This window comes from Mustela putorius, unplaced genomic scaffold (assembly GCF_011764305.1).
Source record: "Mustela putorius furo isolate JIRA1106 unplaced genomic scaffold, ASM1176430v1.1 tig00000508_pilon_pilon_pilon, whole genome shotgun sequence".
In the NCBI taxonomy this organism is placed as follows: Eukaryota; Metazoa; Chordata; class Mammalia; order Carnivora; family Mustelidae; genus Mustela; species Mustela putorius.
This window is the reverse complement of record NW_025421402.1, coordinates 16869309-16888833: the sequence shown is the minus strand read 5'-3', so window position 1 is coordinate 16888833 and position 19525 is coordinate 16869309. Positions and strand designations below refer to the sequence as shown.

General features: G+C 33.5%; 1 protein-coding gene across 1 annotated transcript in view; it reads right to left on the bottom strand.

Annotated features, from left to right (window-relative positions):
- The window catches only part of SPATA17 (spermatogenesis associated 17), a 178313-nt gene that overhangs the window by 47213 nt on the left and 111575 nt on the right, over positions 1-19525 (bottom strand). Inside the window, exon 9 of the mRNA XM_004751466.3 lies at positions 8103-8238. Within this exon, the coding sequence (XP_004751523.1) occupies positions 8103-8238 (136 nt within the window). The remainder of the gene's footprint in view (positions 1-8102; positions 8239-19525) is intronic.

Sequence of the window (19525 nt, the reverse complement as noted above, 5' to 3'; positions counted from 1 at the left end):
ACAAAAATAAAACTGGGGGCATCACATTACCTGATTTCAAGCTTTACTACAAAGTTGTGATCACCAAGACAGCATGGTACTGGCATAAAAACAGACACATAGACTAGTGGAAGAGAGTAGAGAGCCTAGATATAGACCCTCAACTCTATGGTCAAATAATCTTCGACAAAACAGGAAAAAATATACAGTGGAAAAAAGACAGTCTCTTCAATAAATGGTGCTGGGAAAACTGGACAGCTATATGTAGAAGAATGAAACTCGACCACTCTCTTTCACCGTACACAAAGATAAACTCAAAATGGATAAAAGACCTCAACGTGAGACAGGAATCCATCAAAATCCTAGAGGAGAACATAGTAACCTCTTCGATACTAGCCACAGTAACTTCTTTCAAGATATGTCTCCAAAGGCAAAGGAAACAAAAGCGAAAATAAACTTTTGGGACTTCATCAAGATCAAAAGCTTCTGCACAGCAAAGGAAACAGTCAACAAAACAAAGAGGCAACCCACGGAATGGGAGAAGATATTTGCAAATGACAGTACAGACAAAAGGTTGATATCCAGGATCTCTAATGAACCCCTCAAACTCAACACACACAAAACAGGCAATCATATCAAAAAATGGGCAGAAGATATGAACAGACACTTCTCCAATGAAGACATACAAATGGCTATCAGACACATGAAAAAGTGTTCATCATCATTAGCCATTAGGGAGATTCAAATTTAAACCACATTGAGATACCACCTTACACCAGTTAGAATGGCCAAAATTAGCAAGACAGGAGACAACGTGTGTTGGAGAGGATGTGGAGAAAGGGGAACCCCCTTACACTGTTGGTGGGAATGCAAGTTGGTGCAACCACTTTGGATAACAGTGTGGAGATTCCTCAAGAAATTAAAAATAGAGCTTCCCTATGACCCTGCAATTGCACTCCAGGGTATTTACCCCAAAGATACAGATGTAGTGAAAAGAAGGGCCATCTGTACTCCAATGTTTATAGCAGCAATGGCAACAGTCGCCAAACTGTGGAAAGAACCAAGATGCCCTTCAATGGATGGGGAAGATGTGGTCCATATACACTATGGAATATTGTGCCTCCATCAGAAAGGATGAATACCCAACTTTTGTAGCAACATGGACGGGACTGGAAGAGATTATGCTGAGTGAAATAAGTCAAGCAGAGAGAGTCAATTATCATATGGTTTCACTTATTTGTGGAGCATAACAAATAACATGGAGGACATGGGGAGATGGAGAGGAGAAGGGAGTTGAGGGAAATTGGAAAGGGAGGTGAACCATGAGAGACTATGGACTCTGAAAAACACCTGAAGGTTTTGAAGGGGTGGGGGGTGGGAGGTTGGGGGAGCCAGGTGGTGTGTATTAAGGAGGGCAGGTGTGGCATGGAGCACTGGGTGTAGTGCAAAAACAATGAATACTGTTACGCTGAAAAGAAATTAAAAAAAAAAAGAATGTTAGTTAATTGGTTCTTCAAATTTTTTAAGTTATAGTTTTGAGCCAATAAATGTAATATGAAATTGGGAAAAAATGGAGGCAGGAATTAATATTACAGTCATGCAGCAGGATTTCTTTTCCAGGAAACTTCAATTTTTGCTCTTAAGGTTTTCAACTGATTGTATCAGATCTGCCTATGCCATTCAGGGTAATGTGCTTTGCTCACAGTCAACTTAGGGTAGATGTTAACCACATCTGCAAAATACCTTTACAGCACCACTGAGATTACTGTTGATTAAATAATGGTACAAATGCCTAGTCAAACTGACACATAACAGCAACTATCATAGCCCTGACTAAGAAATTTCACTTTCAGGGGCACCTGGGTGGCTCAGTTGGTTAAGCAGCCTTTTCCTGATTTTGGCTCAGGTCATGATCTCAGGGTCCTAGGATCGAGCCCCATGTGGGGCTTTATGCTCAGCAGGAACTCTGCTTTAGATTGTCTCTCCTTCCCTCTGCTCCTCTCTCCTGTTTCCAAAATAAGTAAGTAACTCTTAAAAAAAAAAAAAAGAAAGAAATTTCACCTTTGGGAATTCATTAGGGCAAAGATGTATGCCTATGCAGCGGAAATGCTCAAACATTATTGTTCAGTATGGTTTGATAGGGGCCCAACTAGAAAACCCACAAATATCCCTTGGACTTTTCCATGCCAAACCTGCAGACATAGCCCAACGACACTTGAATAAGCACTGTCAATGTTAACTCTCATATTCATATCATGCTTCAAACACATCCATGATTCCTAAGATCAAAGTCCAACTCTTTCTAAGACACCAAGAATATTTACTAGCTATATTTCTATTTATTCTTGGGCTCTTGATTCTGGGAAGCCTCCTCTTTGGCAAGTCAAATAAAGACAACATGGGAGGAGGTCACAGAAAGAAATTAAAGCTATGATCCTATACCTAGGAATGATGGCAAAAAGTCTAGAAGCCTAAAGTTTTTGCTAATATGTTAACCCAGTTTCCGACAATAACAATAAGAAAAAAAAAATTGAAGTATTTAAAAAATTTTTTTTAATTAAGGTTAAGAGTTTAATCGTAGAGAAATGCAGTTAACATATTCCAAGATTTCTATCAGATGAAGAATTTAATTCTTGTTATCCTAGATTAGTAATTACGCAGAGAAAACTGGCATATGTTGAATTTTTAGAGGTAAACTTACAGCAGAACTCTTAATAAAGTTCAAGAATCACACTGGGAACAAAAACTTCTGAAAGAAGAATTTTATAGGCAAGCTGTTAACCCTCTGGCTGTCAAACACTCTGTCCTACACCACACTGCGCAGCTGCACATCTAGGGGCGAGCACCTGACCTGGGGGATGGAATCTTACAGATCTCAGGAGGAAATGTTTGCCACAGTCTCTTTAGCACTCTACAGTTATTAAGGATCTGGTGGAGAGATCTCTCAATCTCAGACTTTACTGAAGTTACAAAATAAGAGCTTTTTTTTTTTTTTTTAATGGCTTCCCAGGCTTTACAAAAATGTCCATTATGTTTGTTCATCACTCAAATGCAGTATTTTAGACTCAAATGCAAATTAAGCCCTTAGTTAATAATCATAGACTAATGCGATCAGATCTAATCTACTAAAAATCCTGGATACATCACTGCACATATTATTTTCATTCACAAGTTAAAATTCAAATCAGAAATCCTTTGTAAAAGTATAACTAAAAATTACTACACAATATAATAAATCTATCAGAAACAAGGTGGTTAAAAAGCAAAGGTAGTGTAAATATATATATCTTAACATTATTCTTAGATTAAATATTATTTTGATAAATAATATTTGGCTCTATCCAGTTTTCTAAAGTACATAAGAGTATATATAAATATACACATATGCAAATGCATATACAGATCTATAACAAAAATTATTTAAACTTATTATTTTCCCTGAAGCTTAGTGACCTCAAGAAGACTGACTGATTCAAGGATAATCATAGCAAAAAAATAATTGAAGAATTTTAGTCCCTGGTGTTTTGTGAGAGAGAAAGAGGGAAAAAAAAACCAAACAAACCTAAACTGAATACTTGATTATTGAAGGCCATCCTCATAAGCAAAATATTTTCCCTCAATTACACCTAATTATTTAATTGTTTACATTTACTAATGAAACGAAACAACACAAAACAAACAACTGTAAGGGGCTGTTTTTCAGCAAGTGCATAATCATCAATCAACATATACAGAAAGATTTTTAAAATTATATGAAGCTGGACTGTTTAAATAGAAAGGCATATTTTATCCCAATCAATGCATAAAAGTAAAATTATCCATAACTGAGGCATGTTTCTCTACTATACAGTTCAGCTGTAATGATCCCCACACACTGTACTTGCACATCAATTATGATAATCATAATCACGGTCGTTAAGCTGAATGTTCATTATTATCAGGATGCTGGTGACAGCAGATTCAATCACCGGGTGCCATGGGCAAGCAGTCCCAGTCCCACCCAAGCTTCTGCAGACAGCGATGTGCCACATTAAATCTATGATGTGTTCCACATCCCACTCCATTCCAAAAGCCATAGACGGTAAAGGTCAACTTTATGTTCTGTGCAATATGCTTAGGTTCTCTAAATTAATTCTTTGGAGTACTAGATATTTTTATGCTTTGTAGCTTATGAAATCCTGTTTGGGACCAAAATGCATGTGAAAATAACAAAAGGGGCTGCCCTACTGTTGTAATTCACCTACAATAAGGCATATGAAGAAAGGCTCCATCAACATGAACCATCTTAAAAGTCTCTTTCTGAATTCTGCAAACGTGGGAAAACATGAAATAGTTCCATTAAAATCAGTCATCTAAAATGCATATGAGAACTCATTCCAATTCAGATAAAGGCCTTAGACTATTATTTCTGCTCCAGTAAATATGAACATATGTGAATGTTTTGACAACTAAAAGAATGTTTTTAGTACACTGAATTTTTGTATTGTCCAACTTGTTTAAATCTACCCAAAGAGATTAAACTAATAGTAACTGACTGGTATATCTCCTTATTGAATTTCACTTCTATTTTAGACATGGATATAAGCACAGTAGTTTATAAACACTAATTATTTTCCTGAACTTAAAGTTTTGCCATTAAGACACAGGCCTAGAACCTAACAACTTGGGGGCTTTTACAGATTAAAGAAATGTGAGTAAGGAAGGGAAGGAAAAATAAAGTAAGATGAAAACAGAGAGGGAGGCAAACCATAAGAGTCTCTTAACTCTAGGAAACAACCTGAGGGTTGCTGTATAGGAGGTACGCAGAGGGATGGGGCAACTGGGCATTCAGGAGGGCACATGATGTGATGACCAGACGGTGTTACCTGCAACTACTGAATCACTAAATTCTACCTCTGAAACTAATAGAGAATGCTACCCAAATTGAATTTAAATAAAATTTTTAAAAAATATTCAACTCAAGTTAATTAAAAGTTACCATCACTAATTACATAAAAAAGAAATATTTTTATTACATTTTTATTATAGATTTCCATGCTTTTAAGAAAAATGATGTATGCTATTTTTCATTATTGATTTTCATACTATGAAGAAAAAACTGTACTATTTGCTGTCCTTTGTTTACTTTCTGATGTCTTTGTTTTTTTTTTTTTTAAAGATTTTATTTATTTATTTGACAGAGATAGATCACAAGTAGGCAGAGAGGCAGGAGAGAGAGAGGAGGAAGCAGGCTCCCTGCTGAGCAGAGAGCCCGATGCGGGACTCGATCCCAGGACCCTGAGATCATGACCCAAGCCGAAGGCAGTGGTTTAACCCACTGAGCCACCCAGGCACCCTTCTGATGTCTTTGTATAGTTTTCTTCAAATCAACAGCATTAAAAATAAAACAAATATTAAATTGATTATATTAATTGATTTAATGTGAATGTGATTAGAGAAGGAGTAGCTAATTAACATTTGTTTTTCTCTCAACTGATACCTTTAACACTGTGTAACAAATGACTGGAAAATTAAAACCTCCAGGCTTATCGGTGAGAGAAGAAAAGGAAATTCTCCATGTAGATAATCTCAAAACATGATGGGAGAGGTGGAAAACAGGAACCAACTATATTTAATTGAGTTGTTTCTTGGTTGAAATCAATTTATTGCTTTCAAATAATGTTACATATACTTTAAATGTTTGTAAAGAGTCTATCTTCCCACAGAAAAAGCATAAAACCAGATCAGCCTTTCCTTCTTCAATATTTTGACCTTAACTCTAGCCGCCTTAAAACTATCCTTACTCCACTAATAATGAATAAATTGTGGTCTCCAACCTCATTAATCAAGAAACTAAGGGTATGTGCTTTGGTGAGTGCTGATTCACAGACCTGTACCCCTGGGGATAAAAATACATGTTTATAAAAAAATAAAAAATTAAAAAAAAAAGAAACTAACTTTTTAAAACTAAAGAAAAAGAAGCCTTCTTTTAGCAATTTACTGAACCCAATTCTCACCCAAATGACTTAACATCAAATCAAAACATAATTTATGTCTAACAGTTCTAAGACTTAACATACAAACAATAAAATGGCTACCTCTCTAATGTGCTGATTTACATTAGCCACACAGAAGAGTAATTTGTTTAATCTATTTATTTGAAGAGATCAGAAAGTAGGAAGAAATAAGAAGGAAGGGAGAGAAGATGGGAAAGTGGAATTTCAATTTTCATTTAGTATTTTTCTACATGCTTTTATGTAGGGTTAAGTGGATTCATGATTTATAATTCATGATTTATTGATTTCTTACTAATTTTTATTATATTTATTAAGACTTCTCCCTATACTTTTCTCTCTTAATTTTCAGAGTCTACAAGAACTACTACTTGTCCTTAATGTTTTAAGTATGTATAGTTTTTAAAAGTATGGAGGCACACCACAATTCCTCAAAAGAACAAAATAAACTTTTTCTCTTTAGCGTGTATCCAAAAGTGTCAATATTTCCATGAGTTTGCTTACTTCTGCAAGACAGATGCATATTCTAAAATAAGTTAGAATGTATGAGGTGAATTGATCATCTAAAACCAAAAAGTATTATATTATTTTTGGAAAGAAACATTTGCACAAGGGTCTTATTTACTCAGAAGCAGCTTAATGTCCTAAAGTAAGTTATTTATATTGAAGAAATGAGCACTTCTTTGAATTAAATAAAATTGTGGGAGGGCATAAAAGCAAAAAGATGTTTACGTCAAATAGCAAATGAGATGTAGATCACATTACATACATTCAAAATATGAAATTAGATAGTTTAAAAATTATATTTATCCTACATTCTGAATGGTTGCCTATCAGGTAAAAACAAATGCCAAGAATAACATTGTCACCAGTATTTAGGTTTTCAATCAGTGAGCCAAATTGAACTACTCACTGTACCTATTCCCTATGATGTGGAATTACTTAGTATTTTAGATCATTTTTTAAGACAGAGGACTCAGCAGGTGGAAAAGAAAAAGGCACTTTCTAAAGTATCTGTGTTACTCTCCAGTGACTTACCCTTGGTAATCCCATATTTATAATGCCCTAAAAATAGACTTTTCCTTATAGTTTGATAAAATAAAGATCTCATTTTTCTTAAGGGTCTAACATATGTCTTCCTCTTGAGTAATGAGGATATGTCTGCAACTTGTATTTTCCTTTTCATCTTTGCCATCCACAAGCTGAAATTCCTATCACTTAGCACTGCCATAATGGTTTCCTTTATTTTGTGAGTATAGACACTGTTCTCATCTAAGATCATTTCCTTCTATTTTTATTTCTAAAATATAAGCTTTACTGTATTTGCCTTTTAGTAAGGTGTCTTAAATCCTTCTGGAAGGAGGCTGTGTGTAAATGAGTAAATCCTCATTGACAGACTATTAATAGAACCAGTACATCTGGTCTGCTCTATGGATCTCAGTGGCTTTAACCCCTTTCCAGAAAGTCACTTACAACTTCATTTTATCTGCGTAATTATTTCTATAAATAAGTTATAGTTTCTGTTAGATAATGGGCTTAACACATAGCAAAAACTTCCCTTTTACCTCATTGTGTAAGACACCTTGGTATTTTCCCTATTCAGAAAATTTTCTCTAAATGCTAACAAATGTAACTCTGGAATCAATAAATATTTGCTTTCTTCTCTTCTTCTCTTCTGTATCATATATATATGTAAATATCACATATATTTCTATCTATTCCTATCTATCTACATACCTGCCTACTTATTTACTTATCTTTCTACATACACACAGAGATTGAGAGAATCAAGAGATCAAGCACTGATCTCCATGTCTGAGAGCTTGGCTATTCTTAATCACAGATTCAAGTTTTGACCCTGGCTGGCTTTGGCAAAGCCATGATGTATACCATAGACCATAGGAGAGCTGAGTCATTACCCATAAAAAACATGAAATGCTAAAAAACAAAAACACAAATCTCTTACTGGCTAGAGAAGTTAGCAGTGTTATCTTTACATGAAATAGCTATAAATAATTTTATGACCATGAAGGTGTTAACTGTATGAGAATATTTATGTTTGTTGTAATCAGTGTGTTATTTTTAACCTTTCAAAAAGAACATCATTTTTTTAATGTTGCACTAACTTACCTTGTCACAGATCCATTTCTTGGGATTTTCATCTCTAAAATGACGACTTCCATAAGAATTGGGACCATACTTGCTTGACGAATGCATTAATGGGGTATACTTTTTATTTTTATGGTAAGTAGAAAATGGCAAAAACCTGAAAGAACATTTAAGTGAAGTTAGTTTTATTTCTGCAAATATTGGATTAAAAACATTAAAATTTAGAGAAGTAGTAAAGCATAGTGAAAATAAAACATGGTTTGGAATCAGAATAACTGCATTCCACTTTAACTTCTGCCACTATCTCTGTTACTTTTATGAATTTCATTTCTTATTCAGCAAATGGAGATAGTAAGACTTTTTTCACAGAATTTTTATGTCTCCAATATTCTGGAAATGCAGAAAATTTTAAAGAATAAATCTATCAATTAATGATGCCAGGTAATTAAAAATTCACTGTATAAATAAAAATGTTTATAATTTCTAAAGGGCATCCAAAAATGAAAAGGAATCCCATTATAGGAAATTCTCACTGAAATGGGTTTTCTTCAAAGTTTTTTTCTTTTTTTAATTGAGGTACAATGGACATACAAGATTGTATTAGTTTCAGGTATACAACATAATTTGACATTTGTATATATTATGAAACGATCATCACAAGTCTCGCTAACATCCTTCAACATACATAGTTATCTTTTTTTCTTGTGATGAGAAGTTTTAAAAATTTACTCTCTTAGTAACTTTCAAATATGGGGTACAGTATTATAAATTAAGTGTCCATTATATATTACATCTCCATCTGTACCTTAGGTCCTAATAACGTACTGATTTTATAACCGGAATTTTGTACCTTTTGACTCCCTTCACCCATTTCACCTACCCACCACCCCATATGGCAACCACCAATCTGTTCTCTGTATCTATCAGCCTATTTTTTTTTAAAGATTTCACGTAGAAGTAAGATCTTATGGTATTAGTCTTTTCTCTGTCTGACTTATTTCACTTAGCATACACCTTTGAGATCCTCCATGTTGTTACAAATAGCAAGATTTCATTTTTGTTTATGGCTGAATTATATTCCACTGTATAAAACACTGTTTTTATACATCCACTGATGGACATGTAGTTTGTTTCCATATCTTGGCTGTTGTAAATAATGTTGCAATGAACATGGGGATGCATATACCTTTCTGAATTAGTGTTTTTGCTTTCTTCAAATAAATATCTATGAGAGGAACTGCTAGATAATATGGGAGTTCCAGTTTTAATTTTTTGAGGAACCTCTATATTGTTTTCAATAGTGGTGGCACCAATTTACACTTCCACCAACAGTGCACTAGGGTCTCCTTTTTGTCTATATCCTTGCCAACACTTGGTATTTCTTTCTGATATTAGTCATTCTGACAGGTGTAGTAGGATCATACTCATTGTGGTTTTGATTTGCATTTTCCTGATGATGAGTGATGTTGAGCATCTTTTCATATACCTGTTGGCCACCTGTATGCCTTTTTTGGAAAAAAAATGTCTATTTAAGTCCTCTATCCATTTTAAATTACATTGTTTCTCTTTTTGCTATTGAATTGTATGAGTTCTTTATACACTTTAAATATTACCCCCCTTTTACAAATATATGATTTGCAAATATTGTCACCAATTCAGTAGGTTGACTTTTCATTTTGTTGATGGTTTCCCTTGCTGTGCAGCCTTTTATTTTGATGTGATCCTACTTGTTTATTTTTGCTTTTGTTGCTTTTGGTGTCAAATCCAAAAAAATCGTCACTAAGACTGATGTCAAGGAGCTTATTGCCTATGATTTTCTTCTAAGAGTTTCATGGTTTCAGATCTTAAATTCAAGTCTTTAATCCATTTTGAGTTAATTTTTGTGTATACAATAAGATAGTCGCTCAGTTTCATTCTTTAACTCAGCAGAATAATGAAAGCATTTTTGGTAGGGGTTTTGAGTAATGAGGCTTTGGGGTCAACCATACCAGTATTCAGATCTTAGCTTTTGCCCTTGCTACCTGTGTTCACTTACAGAACTTATCTGACCTCTATGAGATTTTACTTCCATATGAGGTTGTTGTAAGGAATGAGTAATTTCGTATATGTAAAGCTTAACATGGAAGCTGAAAGAGCAAATGCCCAATAAATAATGGGGGTGTTAAAAGTAGAAGTAAATGTAGAAGTAGCCTGTTGTCATAGCCATCATCAGCATTATTATTTTAATGTGTTACGATCAACATAAAAGATCAAAATTTTAAGATCCATATAATTTTTCATGGAACATCTAAAATTGTAATACGCTTTTTGTGTAATGTGGTGAAATGTTTAAATCCCTCACCAGAGTCCTCTGAAATAAGAGTAAAGAATTTTTTTTTTTTTAAGTTATAAACCTATAAGAAGAAAGCAGAAGAGAAAGATGAAACAGGTGACAATACCAACAAATTTTTGCCAGGTGAAAAGCAGATAGGACATTCAAAAAACTGAAATCTCAGTTCCAGAAGAGGGAGAGGCCAAAGGGGAAGGGAGATTTTGCAGAATCCCTGTGAAGTTCAAGACACCAAATGGGATATATGAATTTCAAATCAGTGTCTACTCCTTGAACTCTTCCCTTGCTCATATCTATGTGAACTGGCACTGTACTTAAATACTGCATTCAGACAAATACATCGTCTCAAAAAGATACTGAGAGTGATCAGAGAAACAACTTCAAATATCAACATTTGAAAAACTCTTAATTAAAAGTCGATCAGTCAAAAAGTCACTCTCACATACAAATACATTTCTAGTCTGATTTTTAGTGTCTCCTTTAATATAAATCTAAGAATGGATTATCAATTGGGGAAACTACCAACATGGAAGAAAGGCACATATCCAAACATAAAAGATAGTCTGGAGGAAAGAGATTTAATGAAGGAAATAGGAGTAAACCTCAAAAATTTTTTATTTAATTTAATCAAAGAGGATATGGTACTAATGAAGTTGGAGCTAGATGTTGTTTAATTAAAGAAACTAGAGAAAGATATCTGGGCAATAAGAGAAATTTATATAGTAAAATGAAATATTCTGCTGAGAAGCATATTCTGAAATTGTGGCTTTAAAGTTGAACTCTTCAACAGAGTTACTGACCCATAACCACATGTCAATATTTTCACATATATTATCTCATTTAATTAAGACAAGGAAGGGTTTTTTTAATCTCAATTGAACTGAAAATTTGATTCTTTGCCATTGCACTTATATATTTGTTTACAAAACAATAAAGGAAAGCAGCATTATTAGTTCATTAATTTTCATACTTCTCTACAATTCCTTTTTAATGTTTATTAATAAATTCCTTTTTAATGTTTTCCTAAGAAAACATCTCTAATACTATTTAAAATAAAAACAAACAAACAAACAAACACAGAGCTTTGAATTACAAAATTACACAAGCATGTATTACACATGCTCTTGGGAAAACAGCTCTCATATAAGACAGATTATGGTCCTTCCAGTGCTAATTTGCACATGGGATGGACATCACACACACAAAAATTAATGTGGCCCCAATGTCCCTGAGTATACAAAGGGGGTGCTGTGAGCCGGCTGCTGCACTTACAGTTTTTATCACTTCTGAATTGCATTTTAATAGTACATTTTTCTTTTGTGTCTGAACAAAATTTGCTTTCTCAAGGGAATGGTTGGCTGAGAAGACAAGGCTGAAAGACTAAGTATTTTCCTGTTCATGAGTTAATTTTATTTCATTCAGCCATAATGTTTCACTGAAGTAACATGCATGTGTACTCTTAAGCATATGTACATATGTGTATATATAGGTATACATATTCAAAATGTTTAATGTTTTATAAATAATTTTCAAATATTTATCTTCAAATTTGGAAGAAATTCTTTAATTCTGAAATGGGATTTGCTCTATAAAAGTATAAATAGCTATGAAAACCCTAAAAAATCAATTTAGTTAATAATCAAACTTTTAGATAAATACCAATTATTTTTTCAAAATGTTACCTTTTACCAGTTTTAAATATATATTCAGATTTACCTCATACTTGCAGTGATTTCTTTTCAATTAGCTGGATACCATATTAAAGAAGATATGGGTTAGCTTTTTATTTTATAACCTCATCAAAGATTCAGGTCTGGAAGAAATTCTAAAATACAATGTGGAGACACAGTGCTTTCATGAACACCTCATTACCTGAATGTGTGGGCAGTTAGGAAAGAATTTATAGAGGCCTCAGGAAGCAAAAATTTAAAAATAGTCAATTAGCTTCATGGAGAATGGGTCCACTGCAAATACAAACTCTTTAGTATTAATATACTTAATATTATTTTCATTTGCAAATAAGAAGACTAATGAATTATCTTTTTTTCTCTTTTAACTCCCTCTTACTTTCCCCCTTTTTTTAATAGTCCAACTATTGCCACTCATAAATCTAGGTTTTCCTCTGACCTGTTTATTTCACTGCCAAATAACTAAAATCTGCAAATTATGAAACCCTCTTGCCTACTAACCCAATCCTATATTCTTCAGCCCAGCTGTCAGGCTTCTTAGAATGCACTTGATCTGTTCAGTCTCCTACCACTTCCTGTCCGCCATTCCACTGATGCCAATCTGCTCTTTCTCTCTGTCTTTCCATCCTACCTGTGTCTTTCACCATGCTCCTCTCTTCCAGATATGCTGATCCATACCCTGCTCATCTTTTAAAATCCAGCTTAACACCCAGTTTTCCTAGGCAGCCTAATTATCCTACTCTAGTCCACATTGATTTCTCTGCTGTCTTAATAAAATTCATTCATTAGATAAACATTAAATGAAGTACTTTTATATACTAAACATTTTGAAAAACACTGAGATAGAATGATGAAAGATGCACTATCCCTAAGAGGAATTCACCTTAGCAGGGAGTGGAGAATGAAACAACACAGGAGAATGTGTTAAGTTTTGTGTCTGATGTATGCACAAGAGGTTACTGAGGCAGAGAGGAAGGTTTACGTTTGTATATGCATATGTGTTAATAAATGCTTATCTTTGGAGGGTTTATTGGCAAGGAGTTGGGAGATGGGACATAGAAAAGTTATCTTTTTAGACTTTGTGTGCAGAAATGAAAGACATAGTCAAGTTAAGAAGCTGGTAGAGGTTATTTTAAACAAAAGAAAATATATACAAAGATACAGAGGTGAAGTAGAGCATAAAAAGGAATGCTGAAAGAACTGAGAGGGGTTCAACATAGCTAGAAATTGTGTTCTTTATAAAGGAAACAAAGTAGATCATGTAGAGTCTTATGGTGGATATGACTGCATGGTAAATAAGGAGAGTATATATAGTTATATATTACAGAGCTTTATACATTACAAAACATGTGTCTTTACGTTTACATTTATATTAAAGTTTGACTGCTCAGGAGGGTAGCTATGCAAGCCATGATGGATTCTAGATAGGTAAATCATCCCAAAATGGACATGGTGATAACAATTTAGAGATGCCAAGATACATGCTTAAACACATCTCAAACATCAAACATGCCCTAGATCAGCCCTCTCTCTATTAAACAGCTTCTAGTAAAATATATGCATTCACACAGGACAGGATATAGCGACACTTTTTTCAGGATAAGGAACATTTTACTGCAAGTTAGGAATTCGGTTCCAGACCATAATAAATTTTCCAGTGAGCTATGCAAAAGAATGCAAATAAGCTTTTGCCTAGGCCAGAGGCAAAAGAAATAGTAAACCAGAGTAAGACAATATCTAACCTGAACTGTAACAAATGGGTCAGACTGCATTAGTCATATATGGAAATTAAAGAAGAGCAAGCAAGTCAGGGGCTGGTATGAGTAGATACTCAGAGGTTAAGAGCTTGGAACATGCACGTAGGATCCTTTAAGTGTGTAGCTAATTTGCTTGGAAAATAGAAAGAATGCTTTTCAAAGGGTGCATTCTGGCTCCTATCAGAACAGGCTAAGCTTCAACAGTTTTATCTTACTTAACATCTGTAGGAACTATTGTACCAGTGACTTTATTCTTTCCTCACTAATACTATTGCCAAAAGTGGGCTCATTATTTGGGCTCTAAGCTGCCCTGAGAGGCAGACTTGACCATAGCATTACCAAGGCTAATAAATCCGGAGGATCAAGGAATGGTGGCTGATTACCACATTGCTCTCTTCAAATCATGCTGCTAAATCGGATGCTTTGTGATTCTTTGATACCAAAACATGTCTGACATTTTCTTTTATTGGAAAAAATATTTTTCTTATATATGAATTATAAAATAAATAAGAACTCTTATGTAATAAGTGCCTATCAAGAGATCCACTTTTTCTTGTGGAAAAGGGAAACAAAAATACATTTCCATCATCTCAGATTGATCATAAAATAATTTAGTTTTCAAGTTTTTTAAAACCTCCTACACTTTATAGACTAGAAAATATAAAGTAATGAGATGATGGCATAGCACATAAGGGCTTGTGAATTTTACTGTCTTAATATTTGAGTAATTAAATTTCATATGTGCAAGCAGTAGTTTACTTCTAGGTGTATTAAGAATGACTCTAAGATAATTAATATTGTTTCTTAACCATTCACTACTGAGTTAATAAATGTTCAAAGAATCTCTCAGAAAATCAATTATCAGTTTTATCTATGTACAACACAGAGTGGGAAGCATGCCGTTATTTTTTCTTATAGCAGTAGTTGTTGCTATAATGGGTTTTGGGGGGACTTGGGGGGTTTTTTGGTAGCAGAAGTACAGATATGCTCAAAAGATCAAAAGCTACATTAGTAAAGATCTTAGTATATGAGCCACCCCTCCCAATTATTAACAAGACTGGAAGGGAAGACACTCCCCAATGGGGATACAGGAGTGAGCGCTAGAATTTACCCCAAGATCTTTCCTTAAAAAAAAAAAAAAAAGAAGGAGCAAGGATTCAGAGCTTTGTAATGTTCAAAATAGAACAGTTATTTAGTTGGACGTAAAGAAAGTAAAAGAGGAGGGGGAAAAAATCCACTCTGGGCTAATTAAGAGAAGGCATTTCCTTTAATTCCAGAGGGAATTTCTCTAGTCCATGAAACTTAATTGGACAAGCAAAGACACATAGGTGTAAAAGTTTGGAAAGACGTGATGAAAGAATTGAAAGATTAAACATGAATCAAGCAAACTGATTTAATCTAATAGACCAATCAACAAATAATTTTCATGTTATCTTAAAGGTACACCTGCTCAAAATGATTCTATTAGACTTCAATATTATAATCATTATTATAATGTAGAAAACAGTAGATTTAATGTTTTGAGGGCTGAGTTATAACCAGTTCATTTCTGCTCTCATTATCAGATGACTCAGTTCTCATTAACCAATCAGAGCTTTTTTTAAAAAAAAAATAGAGCACTTTGATAAAACACATAATTGGAAATATGCAAATTATTTTTGTCAATTATATTTTGAGACATGTTTTAGATTTGTAGTGTGTATAATTAATAATGAATATTGAATTAATATAATGAATAATGAATGTATATCATTTTGCAATATATCTAAGTGAAATCATTATGCTGTACGTTATAAGCTTACACAACACTATATGTCAATTATGTCTCAATACTGAATAATTTTAGCTTACTAAAACAATAATCAGGTTAAGTGACTCAGGTCTGATTTGTAAAAAGGGGTCATAAAAAGCTGAATATTTTTTCTTAAATACGGACTAATCTAAATTTTAGAATAACCTTAGCAAATTAAGACTCTTCCCTACGTTCAATATGAGAAATAAAGTATTTTCACTATAGGTATGAAGAACCCAAATTTCTAGATAAACCTAACATATAACTCACTAGTATCAATAGAATGATCTCAAAACATAGTCCACTGCTCTATGAAGATGTTTTAGTCCACTAGAATTTTGGTTGAAGAGATGTTAATGAAATGAGCAACAGATTGGGACAGGAATCAGACGGGCTTTATTTATGGAAGAAAACAGCTTTCCCTGAGATTTTAATGTAATCATAGCTCTAAGTGTTTAATACATAAAGTATTTTATCCTTAGAGTGGAATTCAGAGCAGAAATTTAAAACTCATAAACTATTTAAACAGCAATCTCAATAGCACAGGTCTCTCCCCCAGGGTGGAGACAGAAATGTAATATTTAAGGAATGCAAATGGCAAGACTATCTGTTCAACTAGACAGTAAGCTTATATTGCAAGCTTCTAAATTTAAATGGAAAGACATATTTTGCCCTTCTTCCTACATTTTTCTTAGCTTAAAAAGAACTCCCAAATATATTATTATTAACAATCTCAAGGCATGCTTACTCAGTAATTTTATTATGGCTATGCAACAACTTTCTGACATATGTTTTGCAGAGTTGACTGTTCTCTAGTTAATTGTGAAAAATCTTTAAAAAAAAATCTCTGCTAAAAGATACTAAATTTAAATGTTCCAGCTAAGTAACAGTCACACAGGCTCTTCTTTCAGGCCATTTATATCAGATGTTTTAAACTTACAAAGATGCCAATATAGCTAAAAAGGATGAGCTCAGATATTTTAAGGACTTGTATAATTGACATAAAGAACATATAATTACACAGGTTAACTATACTGGAATTAAAATGAAAAAAACTTAATAAAAAGGAACACGTAATTAAGAAGGAATATAAGGCTGTGGGAAACACTTGTATAATTTATTGTTAAGAAGGTCTAAGGAAAAAATAAGCTGAAACTAAAAAAAAAAAAAAATCATTAAGGAAAATAAAATATTCTTTGTTGAGTAATATTCCAGAGTAGCATATTCTAAACTATGATCTGTGGATGAGGAGATTTCTCAACCAACTATATTATTAGACCTACAAAGCCAGGAGATCTCTATCTTGTTTACTGCTCTATCTGCAATGCCTAATACAGTGTCTGGCACATATTAGGCATGCAGTAATATTTGTTGAATGAATAGGTGAATAAGTTTGCAAAATACTATACATTATATGTTCCTTCTTTGAAGTTCACACTAAATAAAAGTCTATTTAAGTCTGAGAAGCCCTGTAAATGCCACATTAAAAAAAAAGTTTAACTGTTTTGAATGTAACTTTTTCCTAATTTATTTGATAGGAAACTCATTGACATCTTCCAGACTAGCATTTTAAGAGACACAGTTTGGAAAATTCTACTGGAAGTAAGAGAAAGAAAAACAGAAGCATAGGGCCCACCTATTACTGGGACTAATAGGGTAATGTTAATAAAGGTCAAAGAGAAATCACAATGTAATTCGGGTTTTTAGCTTGATTTTTCTTTCAATGAGAAAAATTTTAGTGACTGAATTAGAGAGATTAGGACAAAATAAATGAGAGTTCAAGCTCAAGCTCAATACATAAAAAAATAAAAATAAAATTTTTTTTAAAAATGGCACTTATCATCTGTCAAGTATCGCATTCAGTGTACTGCATCAGTCATGGGCTCTATTTCTTGAGGATCTTATTACCTAGAACAAGGGTCTCCATATTTTAATCTGGAAGGACTAGGCAGGTAACACCAGTCAGTCAGATATAAAAACGAAGAATGTAAAAATCAAATTATTGCCATGTAAGAGAGTGGGCCACTGTTTCTAGATCATCTAGTTTTTAATATAAGCTGGAAAATCTGGATTCTCAGAAGACTTACTTATCATTTTCAATTAATTTAATTTTTAGAAAATTGGTAGGATCCAAATATAACACGTCTGAAGACTGTAAGCAACTCAGAAACCACTAGTTTGTAACCTCTGATTTAAAATTTACATGTGAGCACCTAGGACTTTCAATGGCTTCAAGGTCTCTAACTAAAATATACTGTATCCCACGTTACTGAGCAGACCTATGGATGAAATGCAAATCACTATCAGTTATTCTTAAGAAATTGTGACTATACCAAAGATGTTCCAAAATGACTTTAAAAGCAGAAGAATACAGATTCTACAATACATAGGTAGCTTAAGTGGATGTTAATTTTCAGCACAATTCTGAAGTGGAATATTAAAATTCTAGAAAAGAGGCGACATATATATAGCATGGGCACATATATGATACTGGCACCATTTTAATACTTTAATATGTCTAATATTTTCCTATTTCAAAATTTTACATTAAATTTTAAAATATGAACTTAAAAATCTTAAATTAATTTTAAAATATAAATATCTGAATATTTTAATATATGTATATTTTATGCATATATACACACACATATATAAAGAGATGTATATACATATAAACATATATCACCATGGGTAAGAGTAAAACTTTAGACATTGGCCTGAAGTTTGGCAAAGAACTGGATGAGTTCTTTTATGATATCCGGAAGAACATGGGAGAAATAAGAACTAGCTGATAATTAAAGAAGAAAGCAAAGCTATCAAGGAATGACTTCCCAGGGGCCAAACCCAATACATTCTTTTAATTCTCACTTGACTTGACTTCCGGATCATGCTGTTCATCCATTCCTTGCAGTGGATTTTCTTTTCTTTACATCTGCACAGAATCTCCTGATGCTCTTCCTTGCTTTCTCAGTTTCTTGACGGACTTACATTTTTCTGCCAACACCTTGTGTTAATGACACTTATCTTAACCAGAACGGTGCATCAGACTCACTGAGGAATATATCGCAAACACATCTGCCTACTGAGCCAAAATATCTGTGACTGAGGGAGGCATATATATATAATTTTAAGCCTCAAGGTGATGGAGATGAGCAACCTAATTAAGAACCATGGTCCTAACATTAAAGCAACTCCAAGAAATCTATACTTAATCTTCTCTCTATATAGTTTCGCCTCTAGGAGATTTTTCTACCACCAAGGTTTTAACTATTTCCTCTACAGTGATTATTTCTAAATCTTTATCTCTATATACAGTGTTTTTCTTTGACTCAAAACCAGTATTTTCAAATGCTCACTAGGAATATCTACCTAGATGCAAAATAGGAAATCTTAAACAGAGCTGTTCCCAAATTAAACTTATACCTCAAACCTCCATCTTATCAAACCTATAATTCTTCTTACATAGACATACTTCATCTTATTATACTTTGTTTTATTAATCTTTTCAGATATTGTGCTTTTTACAAACTGAAGATTTGCTGCAGCGCTGTTTTGAGCAAGTCTATTAGCGCCATTTTTCTAATAGCATTTGCTCATTTCGTATCTTTGTGACACTTAGGTAATTATCAAAATAAATCAAACTTTTTCATTATTATATTGTTACAGTGATCTGTGATCAGTGGTCTTTGATATCACTATTATAATTGCTTTGGATCACCATGAACTATGCCCATGTAAGACAGGGAACTTAATAAACATTCTGTGTTCTGACTGCTCTGCTAAACTGGACTCCCCCCCCGCCCCCATCTCTCCTTCTCCTTGGGCCTCCCTTCCCTAAGACACAAAAATATTGCAGTTAGGCCAATTAACAATCCTAC